The sequence below is a fragment of the Rhopalosiphum maidis genome, chromosome 3 (genome assembly GCF_003676215.2).
Source record: "Rhopalosiphum maidis isolate BTI-1 chromosome 3, ASM367621v3, whole genome shotgun sequence".
Classification (NCBI taxonomy): Eukaryota; Metazoa; Arthropoda; class Insecta; order Hemiptera; family Aphididae; genus Rhopalosiphum; species Rhopalosiphum maidis.
In genome coordinates, this window is record NC_040879.1 from 67,708,837 (window position 1) to 67,728,124 (window position 19,288).

Genomic DNA, 19,288 nt, shown 5'->3' on the forward strand with positions numbered 1-19,288 from the left:
AACGATACGAAAAGTAATATTTCTGACCAAATCGAAAAGAATATGTCTATTGTGTTCAGAATTGTCGGAGTATGTTTGGGCATTCCGAAACAGACCTTTAAGTGGTATTATCGCACAAGTGCTAATGAACCTTTACTCTACTCCGATATTACGCCGCTTGAGTTCTACAACACAATGGTCGAGCCGATTTTTCACCTCGAAGACAAGGTGTCTATATTGTTTTTATTTCACAAACTACATCGATAACTATATACAATTCAAAACTTCCAAAATATTTTTATTTTTTCCCGTCACAGGTCTCTTTGATATCTGACCCAAGAGCCAATAATGAATTCGGTCGATTGTACACGTTGGATTTGGTCGGGAACGTTATAGAAGGCTCTAAAATCGCGCGCAACAATCAACCTATAGAAGTGTTGTTGGAAGCGTGCAAACAATCGATCGCCAGGCTTGGCGAACCGGTTTGGTACAGTTGTGATGTGAACCAGAGATTTTCGAACGAACTTGGGCTTGAAGACTTAAGACTGTACGCTGTACCTACTGTGAATTCCGTTATATATGAATCGTGTTAGATACTTATACTGTTATAATATTATTTAGACATGACATAGAGTCAATATTCGGTACCGATACATCAATTCCGATGACCAAAAGTGAACGAATTTTATCCCACGATTCATATCCAACGCACGCAATGGTATTGACTGGATTCTATGAAGAAGTAATCCAATACTACGCTAACCTACATAACACATACCTATACCTATACATTTACAATTTGTTTTTTTAAATAAATTTTGTATATTATGTACGAAAAAAAAAAAACAAAAACCATGACATATCAAATTGTAATATTAAACGCCATCATCATGCGTATTATAATATTATAATACCTTAGCTGCCTTCACTATAAAATATAATACAATGGACAACTCTTTATTTCAGAACAATGAAGTTACACGGTGGCGCGTGGAAAATTCTTGGGGTATACACAATACGGACATGAAAGGGTATCTAATGATGACCACAGAATGGTTTAAAGAATACGTTTTCGAAGTTATTGTCGACAAGAAATTACTGCCAAAATGTGTTCTGGATGTATTTAGTCAGGAGCCAATAGTATTACCCGTTTGGGATAAGCTCGCGGATCTCGTTAATTAGTGAACAAATATCACTATTTAAACAAGCCTAATTTTAATCAGTTTATACTTCGATTAAACGTTAATATCGTATTTGTGTTATTTTATTGAGTTAAAACTTAATAAATTATTATATATTCATATTAAATGGAATACAAATGAGCGTTGTTTCTTACACAACACGTAAATGTTGTTCTACCATAAGCGTTTATCATTTATTCAATAATAAATTATTCTCAAAAAACTGTGCTTATTCGTTATTGACACTTTGAATAACAAATTTTGATATATGAATGTCAATTAATCACTAAACAATATATCTATATAATGTATTCATTAAATGCAAATTTTCACTATAATCGTTATGATCAGGATTCAGATTTTATAGCACTAAATATAAATTAAATATGTGCTACGACCTAAAAATCTTAAAATAAGCGATATAATATGCCTTAAAAACATGAAAAATAGCAAAAATAAAGATGTATTTTGTTCATAATTAAAAAAGAATTATATTTATTAACTAAAGATTATTTATGAGTTAATAGGTACAGTTAATAGTTATAGAGTATAACTCAGGTAAAATAATTTAATATATTATTTAATTAAAAACTAATGTTTGTTTACATTTTTTAATTACTAAAATTACTTGAATTAGACATGGCGACTATTCAAAATTATCTGGAAATAAGAATAAAATAAAATAAATTATATTATTTATTAATTAATTAATATATTAAATTATTTTACCTGAGTTATACTGTATGATTAAATGTTTTTCCTAATTTGAAAATTTGAAAATACAAAATAAAACGTTATATTATGCAAATTAGTAAAAAATAGCGCTAAAAACCTAAAATACTTCAAATATGCAAAAAAATCAATTTAAAATTTCATATTTGGAGTCCCTGGTGCATAAAACAAATATATAACTCATTCTGCTATTTTTGTCTGTATCCCATAATAATTAGCAAATGCTATATAATCCGAACCCTGGTTATGATTATAATATTATAATATTATTATTTATTATTGAACTGCAATAACAAAAAATCAAACCCAATACTATCATTTATTTTTTTATAAAACTTCAGGTATAGGCCTTTGGCATATTATATTTAAACATAGTTATCTAAATTACTCTTATCTTTTGTACATGATCATTCAAGTCTCTTTCGGTAGTAATATAGTGCAAAAATAAGAATTGTTTTCTGTATAATATAATGGATGAATACATATTATTATGAAAAAATTGGTTGTCGTTTAGAAAAATTATCAGACAAACTAAATAGCTATTATTATTTTATTATTTTACCAATGTAATAATTATATAATGAACAATGTACAATATATTTTATCGTGATAAAAGTATAATATTATGCATCATAAAGAGTAGGCTTATTAATATTTAGTAGGTGATTCAATTCAATGTAATAATTAAATACATTTTTAATTTTCGTAAAATATAGAGAGGGTAGAGAACATAATTTATGAAGTAACATCTTATATAACTCCGAAATACAAATTAAAACTCCATCAAATAAACAATATAACTGCAAAAGCAGTAAGTATACCAATATAAATATATATATAGTGTAAAATAGTCATGATTAAAATAAATGGTCAACCAGACCAATTGAAACTATTTTTTTTTTCTTTAGGGACGACTAAAACTCGATGCCGCGTGAACGACACCGTTAATAAGGCCAAATGTGCATGCGTATATAATAATATAAAAAGAGTACAGATCAAATGAATCACCAGCACCCTCAATTACGTTTTATTATCGCCCCCTCCGGGTCGTTGTTTTTCTCATTGTATTCTAATTAAGATTTTATTATCAGGACTGGATATTCCAGCACCGTGGGTACATGCACCCTATATATTATTATATTATATGTACGTCACGAGATTCGAGTTTAAGAATGAAAGAAACTTCGAACATTGCGTTATTCAAAAGCTGAACGCGTTAAGTTTTATACGTTGTACACACCTACTCGTATATTGTATTATATTGTATTATAACTGTAGGGCTCGGAAGTTGATGAACTTAAAACATTAAAAAATGACCTAAAAAGAATATGTAAATATGACATAAAAATGTTAAAAAATGAACAAAAAAATTTACAAATATTTGTTTTAAATTAATAAAAATATATTTTTTTTAAATTGTTCTCTATTTTACTATAAAATTCTATATACATCTATCAAAGCTTAAAAATTACTCAAAATATGACAAAAAAATTACAAAAAGTGTCTTTTAAATAAGATATTACAAAAAAAAAAAGTACAATTTAGGTATAATAATATTCACTACAACACAACAACGACGACTGTAATCGGCGAGATAAAATTGGATAGGAACTAATCTTAGTCCGTGGTAATTTCAAAGTTCTAAGTAAGTTATCGGCATAATGATAAGAAGTGAACAAATGAAAAATCAGTAAAAATGTTGAAAAATGACCTAAAAATGTCAAAAAATGATTTAAAAAGTAATAAACACCAACAAATGAAAAAAAAAAATGCAAAATAAAAATTAGTTGTTCTGATTTACATTCTAATGAAACACATTTGTGGCCAGGAGAGCATCGTCTAAAAAGTTCCAAAAAAAAAAAAAAAAATGCATCAACTTCCGAGCCCTAATTATAAGCGTTCCGAGCAACGGACAAAATGTAACGAAGCCGTTGGTGATGTTACTGTAAACCATTAATGTACCCGGATGGTTAGAACTGCTATTATGGAATTCATCACTTATTCTTCGTGTATATATTATTATACATACAGTAGGTTACCTATATTAGTTTTTTTCATGAAAAATCTGGGTGGTCTTGGACCACGGTACTTATAATAAATATCGAAATCACAAAAGGTTTGATCACAATATATTATGGGTTTTATTTATCTATTCATATGTGTAATGGTACACTTTAAATAAAAAAATTAAAAAATAATAAAAATATAATAAAAATAATATAAATTAAGTATTATACTTAACAACGCACTACATTTCATTATTCATTCCATTGTTGTATACCTAATAACCTAATGTATATGTTGAGTTGAGTTCGGATTCTTTCCATCTATCTCTAAGGAACATTTATTTTAAATATGATAATAATATTAAAGATCAACAAAACAAAAAAAAAATTAGAAAAATTAGTGGGTTTTCCGGAAAAATAAAGACATTTTGGTTAAAATAAAAATGTACTAAAATAAATTTTTAGAAAAAATTTATTATTACCTATATTTTAGCATACAAGTATCAATTTAAAATTACTAATTAAGCACACACAAAAAACACCAATAAATATATTAATATAATACATTCTTATTTTACATGTTACATGTCATGAGTCGTTAAAAAAAAACTCGTGTGTTATATATAACTAAAACAATAGTGCAATAAAAATTCAACGATTGGCTTTAGTTTTAGAAATAAGTAAAGCAATTTCAAGTCAGTCCGTACTTTGTATTACATAGTCCTAATTTACAAAGTTTGTAAATTATATTACAGCTTAATTTTTTACTAAAAATTGTTTTAATTTAAAATAATTAAGTGTTTTTGTCTATTTTTTATGTTTTTTATTCAATTTAAGTTGTAAATAACATATTTTAAAATTTTTATGAAGTCCTTTTTTATTCTTTAAAAACTTCAGGTTTCTATATTTTCTGGGTTTCTGGAAAAAATACTTCGATCTCTAGATAATATGATCCGTTCTGTATTAATAGATTTTCAAAGCTGTAGTCATATTTTGATTCTTTTTTCGTGCCCAATTTATTAACCGTGTCTCATGTTCAATTTGAAATCGGTTTATAGTCATCCACTATAGGAAACCTATCCTATGATTTATTGTAATTTAATTTAAATTATAAATGTACACTAAAATTATTTATAATTTATAAACATGTGTTAATCTTCCCTCCCCAAAAAATAATAATCATACTGCCACTGGATTTTGCAACAATTTTGATTTGTTTACATCAATTTAAAAATTACAGCAAAAAGTATTTGAAAATGTCCCATACTTATTCCCTTTTTATAATCGACAAAAAATGATTATCCATAATAAACTAAATGCAAGGCTTAGGGACGTATTTTTATGGATAAGGAAGGCAGAAAAGTTTGCCACCTATATATTTCTAAGAGACATATAGGCCATATAGAGGTATAAAATATTTTTTTTTTAATTAAAACCTATTATGTAAAAGATTAACTAATGTACTAATAACCTATACCAATAAACCTTGCACACCTATCAAAACTGTCCATAAACTCAAAAAAGTGTTAATTTATTAATAAGCATCTTAAACTTATAGCCTTAAAAAAAACTTATTGCCCATGATTGCTGCAAGATTACAAAAGAAAACCGACGTTTTTTTAATATCCAATAATATAACCATATATTATTCCGCAAATTATATTATTTTAATCATGTTGAAAACCATTTTTTTTAGTAATTCTGCGCTCAGTAGTTTCATAATTTTTGGTCGTTTGATACATAATATTTAATGAACAATGAAAAATAAGGAATTGAAATTTGAAACTTTTAAATAATGAAAAATAAAACTGTCTTATTAATAAAAAAATACATGTTATGTAGTCTAAAAATTGCTTGAATTCGAAAATAATCATATATAACATTATAAATTATACGAATATCGTATATGAACGGGAGAAATGTTAAAATGTTCTTTGTATATTATTTTATTATACATTTTAATACACAATGTTTAACATTAATATTAAATAGATATTCTTTTTTATTTTGAGAACTTTCTCCAGAAATGACTTAGTGTTCCGGTCGCGTGTTGTCCTCGCCTGTCCGTAAGTATCCGACATACATCAGCTGTCGCGTAATAGGCGACGGAAAATGGCCGGCCGCATCGTGTGCCTATATTATATCAATATATTATATAGTATATATATTATTATAGAATATATTATATTAATATATTATATAGTATATATATTATTATAGAATATATTATATTAATATGTACTACGGTAGTGATCGCTCCGCTTTTTTTTTTTACTTAGCTTCGCGCCTTTACTGGATATACAGTAAAACCTCGATAAAACGGAAACAACCCTCGTAATAAGGAAAATTTCTTTGATACTTTTTTTCAAATTTAATTTTTTTGAATCCCGTCAAAACGGAAATCCTGTTAACACGGAAAAGTTGCATGGTCTCAAGTGATTCCGTTTTATCGAGGTTTTACTGTACTATAAACTTGCCGTCAGAAAAAGTCCATGATAGAGTCCATCTATATATACCTATAACTAGGGCTCGGAAGTTGCATTTTGCATTTATTTTTTTTTGGAATTTTTTAGATTATACTCTCCTGGCCACAAATGTGTTTCATTAGCATGTGAATCCAAACAGCTAATTTTTATTTTGAATTTTTTTGCGTCTTTTGGTGTTTATTACTTTTAAGTCATTTTTTGAAATTTTTAGATCATTTTTACTGATTTCACAGTTTTTCGCGTCTTATCATTATGCCGATAACATACTCAGAACTCTGAAATTACCACAGACTAAGATTAGCACCTATCCAATTTTATCTCACCGATTACAGTCGTCGTTGTCGTGTTGTAGTGAATATTATTATACCTAAATGTTATACATTTTTTTGTAACATTTTATTTAATTTTAAAGGATACTTATTGTAATTTTTATGTCATATTTTGAGTAATTTGTAAGCTTTGATAAATATACATAGAATTGTATAGTAAAATAGAGAGTATAATTTAAAAAATATATATATTTTTATTAATTTAAAACAAATATTTGTAATTTTTTTAGGCCATTTTTTGACATTTTTATGTTATATTTGCATTTTTTTAGGTCACTTTTTAATTTTTTTAAGATCATCAACTTCCGAGCCCTACGGCTATAACACATGCAGAAAGTCCCTATATGCGAAAGACTCGATCGGCGCGGACTCTACCAGCCGAGAAACGATTTCCGGGATCGAATACCATAGCGGCAATAGGTAGAAGGTATAGTAGCTAGGTGGGTATAACAAGTGGGTATAGGTAGGCACTTAAACCCACATATAATACCCGCGTATGTACAACCACGAGGATCGGGCGGTAACAGCGGACACGCGAGTTATTCGAGTGCTCGGGACGGGTTGAGGTGGACGAAAAAATATACAATGACAACATCGGTGCATAATAATATTTTTCACGTGGATAAATAAACAATTCGATATTACACGCGTTGTTGTGCACCGGGCAGTGTTTCGGGAATCAGCGTGATCGCGTCTGTATGCCGCGGGGGTCGCGACGCAAAGAAAATACACCGGCGATTACGATCAAGCTCCCGCTGCAGTTTTTTTACTTATTTTTCTTTTTTTGTTTTGTTTTTTTTTTTTTTTTTTGTTTCACTTCTTTACGTTTGTCAATAAACCACACGACAATACGTCCAACCATCCGTGTACAGCGCGCCGCTGACGGTCTATTATTATTATTATTATTATTATTATTTATTTCTTTTTTATGTGATATTATCTCCGTCTACACACACGATTATAATAATATAAACTCGACATTAATTTTTTTTTTCTCATCAAAATCTGCTGTAAAAAAAAAAAAGAAACCAACCAACCAACCAACAACAAAGACGACGAATATAACATTTATATATAAACGTTACATAATAATAAAACACGCACACACCCTTTACACTCTTCACACCTTGTCCCGTGACGTTATATTCGCCGTCTTCCGCCGCCGCCGCCGCGGCCTATACGTTTTGTTTTGTGTGTGCGCGCGTCTATGTGTATTATAATACGCAGTGGAGACCCAAAATCGATCCGACGAGAAGATAATATGATCGTTGACGACCATTCTTCGGTAGTAAAAACACACCGTTAAAAAGTGTCCCATTGCTTTGATTTTACCGCCAAAAACCGCGTTGTCGACGTCACAACGGACGACGACGACGATCGTAATGTATTAAAATGTCCGCGGTTCCTATAAGTCGTCCTTACGCCGAAGTGACAATATTAACATGTAACAGCATTTGAATTTTGCCGGCATATTTTCTCCTCCGACATGGTTGCGCTGTACATAGGTACACACGTTACACATATTTTTGTTTCTGTTGCGGTTTTTGTAAGAAACAAAAAATGGTTCATACTACTATTTTTTATAGAAAAAATGTAGGCACTACAGACGTGTGAGATGCGAATTCTACACCGGCTGACTTATAATGATATGTAGGTATATTAATTATCCATTTAGACATAATGTATGTATAATAATATAGAATATATATATATATATATATATATATATATATATATGTATAAACCAACGTCTCAATTTATATATACTTACTAAAACCAAAGCATAAATCAAGTATACGCATGTGTACTATACACTGCGAAAAACGCATCCGTATAATGACTTTATAGAGTCTAAAAGCTTGGAAAAAATAATGGTTTTTAAAAACGAAAATCGAACATTTTTCAACGAACGAACCAATTGTTTATTTGCATTATGAATTTATGGTAGCATATCCACTAGTCACCAGTCCGTACGTTGATTAAATTGTATTTCACGAAAGAAATTCTACTAGTTTTTGTTACTATATAGATACATTGAATATTACTGAAATCAAATGTCTTGTTAAATAATTATAATCTACAGTTGTACGTACATATATGTGTGTGTGAAGGAATTGTTTTGTAATTTACTAGTTACTGAGAACCGAACAAACCAGATAATGAAATCAAATATTATAATAAATAAAAACAATTCATTAAAACGTCGTAACTCACATAGCTCTTATTTTCATTTGCTATTTCGTAACACACTAACTCGTACCTACTATTGTTGTTGATGAATACGCCCAAGAGAACAAACAATATATAATAGTTATATGAATAATATAATAATAATGTGTCTTAATCAACTTTATTACTCATTGTAGTCTAAATAAATGGTTTGTAAACGTCTTGTACAAATGCTATAATTAGGTACATCATGATCTAAAATTATATACATTAATAGTGTTGCTTTAAACAAACCATATAGGTGTTATAATAAATTAATTTTAAATACTAAATGTATCCAATTATAGCATCCCTGATTAAATGTATCAATGTATAATGAATTTAATAAGTAATTTTTCGTATTAATATTACTAATATTAATTTGTACCTGTATACATATTTGTGTATCCCACGAATATAAAAATTATATTTTGATAAAAGCAACAAATAACTATTAAAAACGACAACCTTTTTTTTTTTTTTGACCGGTCGATCGCGACGACCTACAAAATCTCGTAGGTCGATCACAAGTCGATTAAAGTTGGCCACCCATGTTATATGTTATTATGCCTTATTTGTATATTATAGTATTGCGCATAGTGACTATTCGTCATATGATCTAACATCCTAAACTATTCAACAAAAGTTCACCATAATTAAATAACATTTCTAAACCATACTAATGACTTAATAATTTGTATTAAAACTTGAAAGTTATTAATAAATGTTCAATAAAATCAATATACACAACTTGCAGTGCAGCCTTTGCATAACCTTAGAAGCCTTAAACATAAGTATAATTTGACTGTGACGGGGGATGGCACAATAAGATGAAGAAGTTCATGTTAATTCTATTTAAAATATTTTTGAACTATTATACTAACTGAGCTGCCAGCCTATAGACCTAAATATGAATTGTTGTGATTTTTATTATTCGTGCGATGATTCACTTTACCAAAATCCTCGTATAATATTTTTACTATTCTACAAAGAACGTAGCTTAACGAATTTCCGTTAAAAATTGTTTCTAGATTAATTTTTATTAAGGATTGATTTTGATTTAGATTGTCGAACGAGATTTAGTCATAGAACAAAATAATAACTTAACAATGAGACCCCGTGGACACACACATAATATACGTGTGTACATAGTCCAATTGAAAAATACTTATATTTTTTATTTTTTGTCATTGTTATTAGCCCAATTGGAAACAACGAATTGGAAATAATATACTCTGCGAGTATAATACACCGTTTTATCAAGTTAAATAATAAAATATCGAATAAAAACGTAGATACGTCATGTTCGCCCGTGAGAACACCAAACGACAACAATAAAATGATTTATTTTAATTTAAAAGCTGGCGATTGTAGTGGACCATTTTATTCACTAATCCACGTGTATTTGGATATTAAAAAACGTAAAATCCTTAAATTTATAAACAGAAAAATCGTAAAAAAATAACAATAAAATTATTATTTTTTCAATATAGTGATCAGCTCTGCAGACAATAATAAAATAGTACTACATGTCTACATATAATAATGATAATATAGATAATCTATGCGGTAGGTTATATACCTAACTTATGCTATATAAACGCTACTGAAAAACTTCAAATAATATCAAAATGTGTGCCTACAAGATAAAATTTGTACAAGTATTTTATTTTTTACGATAATAAATAATAAATATTCTATAATTAATCGTCAAAATTGACTGCCATAAAAAGTATCGATATAAATACGAGTATATTAACTCGTATAGAGTGTTGTACAGTATTTATTTTATTCATTGGTACCTATTTAAATATTGAAATTATTAAATAAGTATATTAAATACTATTTATTAATAAATATTTGAGTATACATTTTAAATACGATTTCATAGTATTTTCCTTCTGACAATTTTGTTTTCTAATTTAAATTAAAAATTTTTAGAAATGTTATAAAACTATACCAAATTTTTAATAATTTATATATTATTCCGTTACAAATGTGACTGAACAACTGATGCTAATTTTGAACAAACAATGTTTTTTGAATGTAACAAAATAATATTCATATGATTCGAATGATATAATTGTTAGAATAAATAATAATACATAGTAATTTAAATTTATCTTAAATAACTGTATATTTAATTCAATTTAATCATCTTGATAATTATTTAAATTTAAATATATTACTAATAGTAAGTTAATCAATAATATATTTCTAACTACTGTTTCATAAATAATTTAAGCTTAGTTGTCAAAAGCTTCAAACAAAACTTAATTTATATTTAAAATCAGGAAACGTATGATAAAAAACAAATCATATCCAAGTTAAAATTATTTAGTTGATAAAACAATAATTTAATAATTGCGGGTTTCAAATTTTTTTATAAAATGACTTTAAATCATACTTAAATACATTACAATATAACTGCTTGGGTAGTATTTATTTTAAATTTTATTTTTAATAGTATACTTTTAAATACCATTATACGAGTCGAATATATGTTTTTTAAAAATATTTGTTATCACACTGATTATATAATATTTTGTAGTATCGAGCAGCAGCGATTAATTTACGCATTCATTAAGTCTTCCCTGGATTAGACGATCCAACGTCGTAGTGCAAGTATAATACACGAAAATAAATAATATTCGGACGAGAATACACATTATTTTTTCGTCCGCGGGTACTACGCGATAAAAAAAATATAATTTTATAAAATGTATAACAGCATAAACAATCAACTGCATACAATGACGTTATTGTTTTAATGTGCACGCCTAAAAAAAACCTAACCGCTCGTTTTCGGTGTAATTTCCACAACTCGGTTAGGGGTCGGAGCACTTAGCGTTTTCTAAATAATTAGCCAAGAGAGGTGTACCGTCGTCGACCGTCGTCGTCGTCGCCACCGCCGCCGCTGTCGTTTTGTATTGTAATAATAATTATTTTATTGTGCATAATGCGGGTGTTTATCATTTACAGCCGCAATACACAATGCAAAATTAACACACGATTATATATTACGTTTCGACAACTAATAGGTCTACCGTTGCTGTTGCTAATTTCTATCGGCACGCGCCGCTTTTTTAATTTATTATCACCTCGTGTACATACAATGTGTACAGGTAAACGCACATTCTGTGGTAAAATTTGATATATATTTATTAATGTCATTGAAAACCGAATAATATCTAAACGCCGAGTCGCGCCTTAACAATTATACGCATAATTACTAGGTGTCTAACCTTAAATAAACGGCGTACATTGATAATATAGAACAATTAACATAAATTTAGGTAAAAATTATAACATTTTTAAAAATCTATTAAAAAATATAAAGTTAGTGGAAATGAAAGTCAACATAAAAAATAATTGACTAATCAGCATCAGTGCTTTATATTATGACACGCATTATACGTTTATTATAATATGCTATCAATTTTTTTTTTTAAAAAACCCTATGTAAAAATCACATAATTATTTCGAATTCTAAATTTTACCGATTTCCAAATTATTAAGCATTTTGAATAAGCACTAAACAACGGACTAAAGTAATAAGTAAGTAATTAATTTTTATCATTTTATAGGACCTATATCTATACTATCAAACGCTGTATATAATATTCTATGTACCTTTCTTATTCATCTACTATGCATAATAATAGTGTTAATATTGCGATAGTGGAGGGTACATTTTGGTCATTAACCGCGGTTGATTAATGATGGGGCCGTGGGGTAAATCGACAAAACTCATCATAAAAAAAAAAAAAAATAAAACTGTTCAGTATTTCGGTCACATTACACCGTTTTGAATGTATACCAATTTTTGTCATTTCCGAAAAAGTCATACGTGTACTAGTCCGGTGTTCCGTGGCACGTGTGCCGAATGATTATATATTGTATATACGTATACAAAAATAAAATGTCTTTATAGAGAACGGATTGCCTTATTTGGAAATGGTCGAAAGAAAAAAAATAACTCTGGCCCTCGTCAATGGAATCGGAGTACATTAAGGTAGCTCTACGTTTTCGGTCGTTTATTGCAGCAGTATACGTCTTGTTGGCGTTGATCAAACGAAATTTAGAGAGTCGAACAACGAGACGCGACACGGCGTGACTTAGTGTCCCGTCTAAGTAGTTGTGAATCGGTCGGTGTGTGGTATTTTCCGTGCGCCCTGCTACGTGTGTGGCACGCATACCCTAACGCCAAATGTGCAAATCGGGTACGTCGGTGTGCATCTGCAGTAGGTACTTGCAAAAATGTAAACGTGAAGCAAATAATTATGTTGATTAATTCGCCATCGATCAGTAAGACGAGTCAATGTCTTATTAACGAGTTGGTTTTAAATTAAAACGACCATATACTAATACGTTTATACCTATCATATGCTATACCAATTTGGTTATACACGTAATATATTATACCGTATACGTATAATGCGTAGAAAAAGGTATTACTACATTTGTATAAATATATTGCGTGATGTGAAAAACATGCATAGACCTATGAACACATTTTGCGACTAATCTGAACACTATAATAAGCAAAGGTAGAAATTATATGTTTTATTCTATCACGAAATTATTTAAAATTTAATTAAACAAATAAATATATTTTTTGATTTAATGACTTATAGTTGACACGAATTTGTGATTGCTTAAACCAGTTAAACCAAATAAAACCTAAGTAAATATCTTTGAGTTAAATACACAGGACAATACTACCAAAGTTCAAACTATATGAGCATGATTCCGCGACGGTGTTATAACTTATAACTATTAACTTATACGCCTATAAAGCTGGTAAATACTGCAAATTAATTCATATAAAATTTAATATTATATTATTATTATATCATGCTCGTGCAACCTTATCGAATACATCAGTAACGATGAGATACAATTTTCTACGAAATTTCAATTTTTCTTTAAAATTTAATATTAATTTAATTTAATCTATTATAATTGATTGAATAAACTGTTAACTAAGTACGTATTTTTGACTTTAAATGGCAGTGCGCTTAAAATGTAAAATGTATCTTATACAAATACTCACCTTAATTCTTAAATAAATTGTTAGTATAAACATAAATCGATATTATAAGTTATAACCAATAAATATAGGTAACTATTTTGATGTTTTTTTATTTATTGTTTTTATTCGTTTAGTTCTTGTGGAACCAGTTAATAGAGCAAACATCAAGCTGTAAAATCCATTGTTATCCTTAATAGGATCCACTCCAAGCCATACTTATTGATTTAAATAAGGTACAACATTTTAATTATTATCTATATTACTCTATAATAACACCCTCTCCCGCTTAATAATTATCTAGTTTTACTCCCTCTGTGTAACTCATGAGGACATGGTAAAATCAATATCTATAAATCATAAATCATTGTTTTTTAATCATCATAATCCTAAAAAATCACTTTCCGATAATTTCAGATTATATAAAAATTTTATTTACCTGCCACAAAAAATTGATTTATTTTAAAGAATTTTATAATTCAATTATTTCACGACAATATTATTAGTTTGAAAAAATATTCTGTATATTTATTGTGTATTCACATTACCTACTCATGTTTAAATTTAACAACGTAATTCATATATTATATAATTCTATGCATTTTAGGTAGACCACACAGGATTTTTAACGGTATTTATGTTTATCTGTAGGTATACGCGCGACTGTTTTAATGAGATACTTTTGATAGAAAAGTAATCGCACCAAAAATCAAGTAGAGTAGCAAACCTACAAAATACAATAAAACTAAAAAAACCGTTTTAAATCTTTTAAACCAACATTCGGACATTTGGTTAGGTACATTTGGAGAATAATCCTATTAAACATTTTATATTTTTAATTACTACAAAAATATAAATTTACATATTATTTTAGATATATATATTTATTTTTCAAATGTAATACATGCTATTTCACACTATTTCATATTATCATAAAAAAAATTAAAGAAATAGCTTTGCTGTATAGTGGAATATTTCAAGTTGTTATGGTTTATAAATTACTACAAAATAACTGAAATTGTTTATTCCAAAATCGTGTTTTCGTATACAAGTATTTTCAATTACATCAAAATTTGCTTTTCAAACGCTTATAAAAAATATATGTATCTTACGCATTTTTTTTTTTTTTTAATCCATAAATAATAACACACATGATCTAAGAAGAACTTATTTGAACTACATCAAGAGAACTTTGACTTAAAAAAAAATGTTATCAACATAAACTTAAAAAAAACTTTATTTTGTATTTATCATTTAAACTAAAAGTAGAGGATATTTTTACTTTTTACCACTCCAACTAAATCCATTTTTGTACTATAAACCACCCTCGAATTAAAGATTGAAACTCTTTTTACCGCTTATAAAAGTGATCCTGCTAGGCACACAAAAAACACACATCATTGTAAAAACAATACATTCATCGCTCCGCTCAGAATCTATAAAATTAAAATTCATATTTTTTTTCTCTTCAATACCAAACAATATTATTAGCAGACATTTCCAAATCTTCATCCACACCAATAATCTGATTGATAGCACCTCGATTGCAGTTATATGCAAAATACGTGATAAAACTTCATCGTATATATTATAATGTAATTGTACATTAAGCACTGACTCGTCTGTTTTAAATAAAAACAAACAAAATAAGGTTGCTTATAAAACGAAAGTAGCCATCACCCTTAACTCAAAGTCTCGATTTTGAACTGGGTCTTGGGCCAGTTGGACCTATAGTCGCTGGCTTTAATAAATATATCTCAATATATAACAAATAAGTGAAGTACACAATACATACACACAACATAATTTACAGTGATTTGTGAAAATTGTGGTGTTTGGATACTTATGGTCCCTTTGTATTATGCTAACTTAAACACATATAATTCGTTATAAAAATGGTGCGTATATGGTTTAGTCATCAAGAGTGTAAAAGTCTAAAATGCTTTTTAGGTTATATAGTTTCACGGCCGGATAAATAAAAATACAAAAAACGTGCATATTTATCGTTTGTCGTTACGAAATGGTTTGCTGGAACTGACGTCTGGATAAGTGCGATCGGTGAAGCGCACACGCGCACGAGTATATATACCTATATCATGTTTGTGTGTGTTTGTGTGTAAGAACAGGTGTGATGGCGTGTGCCGTACCCTCATAAAGTTATGATAATGAAGTCCGACTATTGTTATGTTATTTTGCAGTGGACGTAAAAAAAAAAAAAAAAATAGTAATAATAATAATAATTATAATGATAATAATAAATAAATAATAATAGTAGGTATACAAATAAAATAAATGATTATCATGTGGCGCGAACTGCTTGCTGTATTATATTGTACACAGTTTGTACGACTAAATAATATTATCGTCGTTATACAGGGCACGAACCGTGTGTTTAATTGTCATTCCATTATTGGCCCGCGCGTTCATGAATATCAATAGGACGGCATAAAAAAAAAAATAAATAAATAAATAAAAAAAACCGACGTGCCCTCAAGGACTTCCGAGAAACCAACCTCACCGAGCTGCTGTCAGTGGTCCAATTTGTGTTTCGTTATTCCTATTTCACGATATTTTTTCAAACAATTATATTAATATTAGTTTTGATACACCATTCAACGCGTATAGGTACCTATCATTTTCCGATGGGTGGTGTACTATATAATTTCTCACACTACTATACTACACGGTCCCTCCGCGGTCTTATGTCCGGTTTTTTTTTTCATTTTTTTTTTTTTGTTTCACTTTAATTTTTATCGTTTCACGAGATTGGCATATTTGCAGACACCTAATGTATCTACTATACACGCGCTGTTGATTCGCATGTGACTTTCTCGATTGGCAACTACTTGATCTATTATACGAACGATTTTATTTCTAATTACCTTTAGGTTCCTGTAGATGTCTTAGTTTTTATTATTATTTACAAATATTAAATCTATCAGAGTTTAGGAGATAATATGGGTGTTATGTATTGGAGCTAAAGTTCGTGTGGCGTGTATCCTCTTCCCCCGATAACTACCTATGAAACTCTCGAATAAATTAAAACTAAATATATGACTTTATAGTCATAAAATATAGATGATATCGAGTGGATGTAATAAAGTACGTATATAATTTTCATTACCATTAGTTTTTACATACTATTGAATTGAATACAACTACGTTAAATCGTCTTTTACTCATATCGCTTTTAACAATATTAAAGTATATTTAAGCTCTCTTGCTGTTGTTAAAAACAACAGTAGTTGAATTCGGTTGTGAATACCATCGCCAGCACTCGGACTGGCTGTTATTCTCTCGTACGAGTTTATATTACGATGAAGATCATCTGTTGAAACTCAAAATGATTAATACTCATTATATTTACCATAAGGTATATCAAGCTCACACCTCGCAATGAACTGAATGAACTTACATAGTATTGGTGTGGACGTGTGGTGATAATGAAAAATATGTTAAACGGTAAACCTCGATAACAGCATTACACATAGTTTAGCAGTAATATAAAAATTCAGACTCTTTTAAAAATAAAACTGTTTCTCTAATATTATTAAGAAAGTTAAGATTAGAAATACGTTAGTATATGTTAGTATTTATAGTCATCTGTGGTTGACCAATAGCGTGTGCATACTTTATATAAGGCGTAGAGACGGGAGAAATTAGTGAAAATATCTAACTCGTATTTGAAAATTAGGCGTTTTAAAATGTTGTATAATGCTTTCAAAAAATTAAAAATAATAATAATAATGAATATGTTGAAATTCTGATTTATGAAATTGTTAAGTATAATTATAAGTTATAAGCTATATTATTAAATTCATAAGATTTTTTTGTACTAATACTATTAAGGTGTGTTCTTGTAATGGCGATACAATCTCTATTTTTAAATTAGAATCCTCTTTTTTTATTGTAAACTGTTTAGTGGAGAGTTAAATAACTCAAAAACTACCTACTTATTCAAATTTTAAAATTATCAAGATTAAAAAAAAAAAAAATGTCCACTATATTAATATAAGTATAGAATATGGGAGTTTTTATTTCTATAGAATGTCCTTTAAATAATAAAAAAAATTCTCAAGAAATTGAAATTATGAATAGTTTTTTAAATATACATAAATTTATTTAAAAATTTCAAAAATTGGATTTTAAATAATTGTATTATTAAAGAAAAAAAAAAGAGAGTAAGCATTATTGGTTAATCACTGTGTATGACGTTTCAGCACGTAACCGTGGTAGTATAATACTTTTATTACCTAACCAAACGAAGTTTTGAATGGATTTTCCGTTTTTCGCCGCATAAATATCTATTAACATAATGTACTCACGTCCTACACTTGCCGTCGTTATATGTAGTGACTTTTAATATTATACATAATATTATAGTAGGTACCTAATATTTAATAACATAATACAAGATAGATTCGTTTAATATAATATAGGTAATATGCATGCACGAACATTTTATAGACAGGGGCCACTGGGAGGATGCTTAATTTTTTTAACATAGGTATACCTTGAATTCTCATTGGCAAACAAATCCACATAACTTCCTGGCTCCTGCTATTAATGCTTTAAGTGTTTTAGTTTCCCCTACATCTTAAATACTAATAATATCACCTACTGAGCAATAATAGGTACATAAAAATATATAAAACATTATTATATATTATTATACGTTGTATATACGGCAATATGTTTGTATTTGTAGCTATAAACTCAAAAACCACTCGGCCGATTTTGACAAAAACTTCGTATATTGTTATTATATAGACTATAGAGATACTATAGTAAGATTTAGACTATTTAGACTTTAGAGAGTAGTTTGAATGACGATGGACAAGCGGCGCTGAACAAGCTTTTTTTTAAACATTTTTGTTGATTATCTACACGTGCCATGTTTCTATAGCTACTGTATATTTTCAAAGCCGGAGTTACACCTAAACCAATTGGCTTGTAAGTTATTATTTTTTTTAAACCGATAGGTATACACCGACTACCTCGCAAGCATTGTATTTAATAGTTGTTTATTTGTTTTCCGGGTGAAGTCGACTAATGCAGGAATACAGCTAGTGTATATATATTATTTTGTTCTATTTTTTGCTTTATTAATTGTCAATAACGATTATAATCAATAATATCTAAATCTATGTCACAACTCCCTCTTTTCAGCACAAGCTCGGATTTTGAAGAGAGAACCAATGTATTTTAATGTAATTTTTTGTTTTGTAACTCATAAATTGTTTTTTAATTGTTAATTTGGTGACAATAAATATTACTATTATTATTATTATTATAACTATATTATAAACGATAATAAAATACAAGCACATATTAT

At 28.4% G+C, this 19,288-nt stretch overlaps 1 protein-coding gene across 1 annotated transcript; it reads left to right on the plus strand.

The window, feature by feature from the left end:
- Positions 1-42: 42 nt before the first annotated feature.
- Positions 43-1,161, plus strand: LOC113558079 (bleomycin hydrolase-like). Its single transcript, XM_026963596.1, has 4 exons — positions 43-207; positions 297-526; positions 601-721; positions 946-1,161. Exons 1-4 carry the CDS (start codon positions 43-45, stop codon positions 1,159-1,161), a joined length of 732 nt encoding a protein of 243 aa, XP_026819397.1.
- The last annotated feature ends 18,127 nt before the right edge of the window (positions 1,162-19,288 follow it).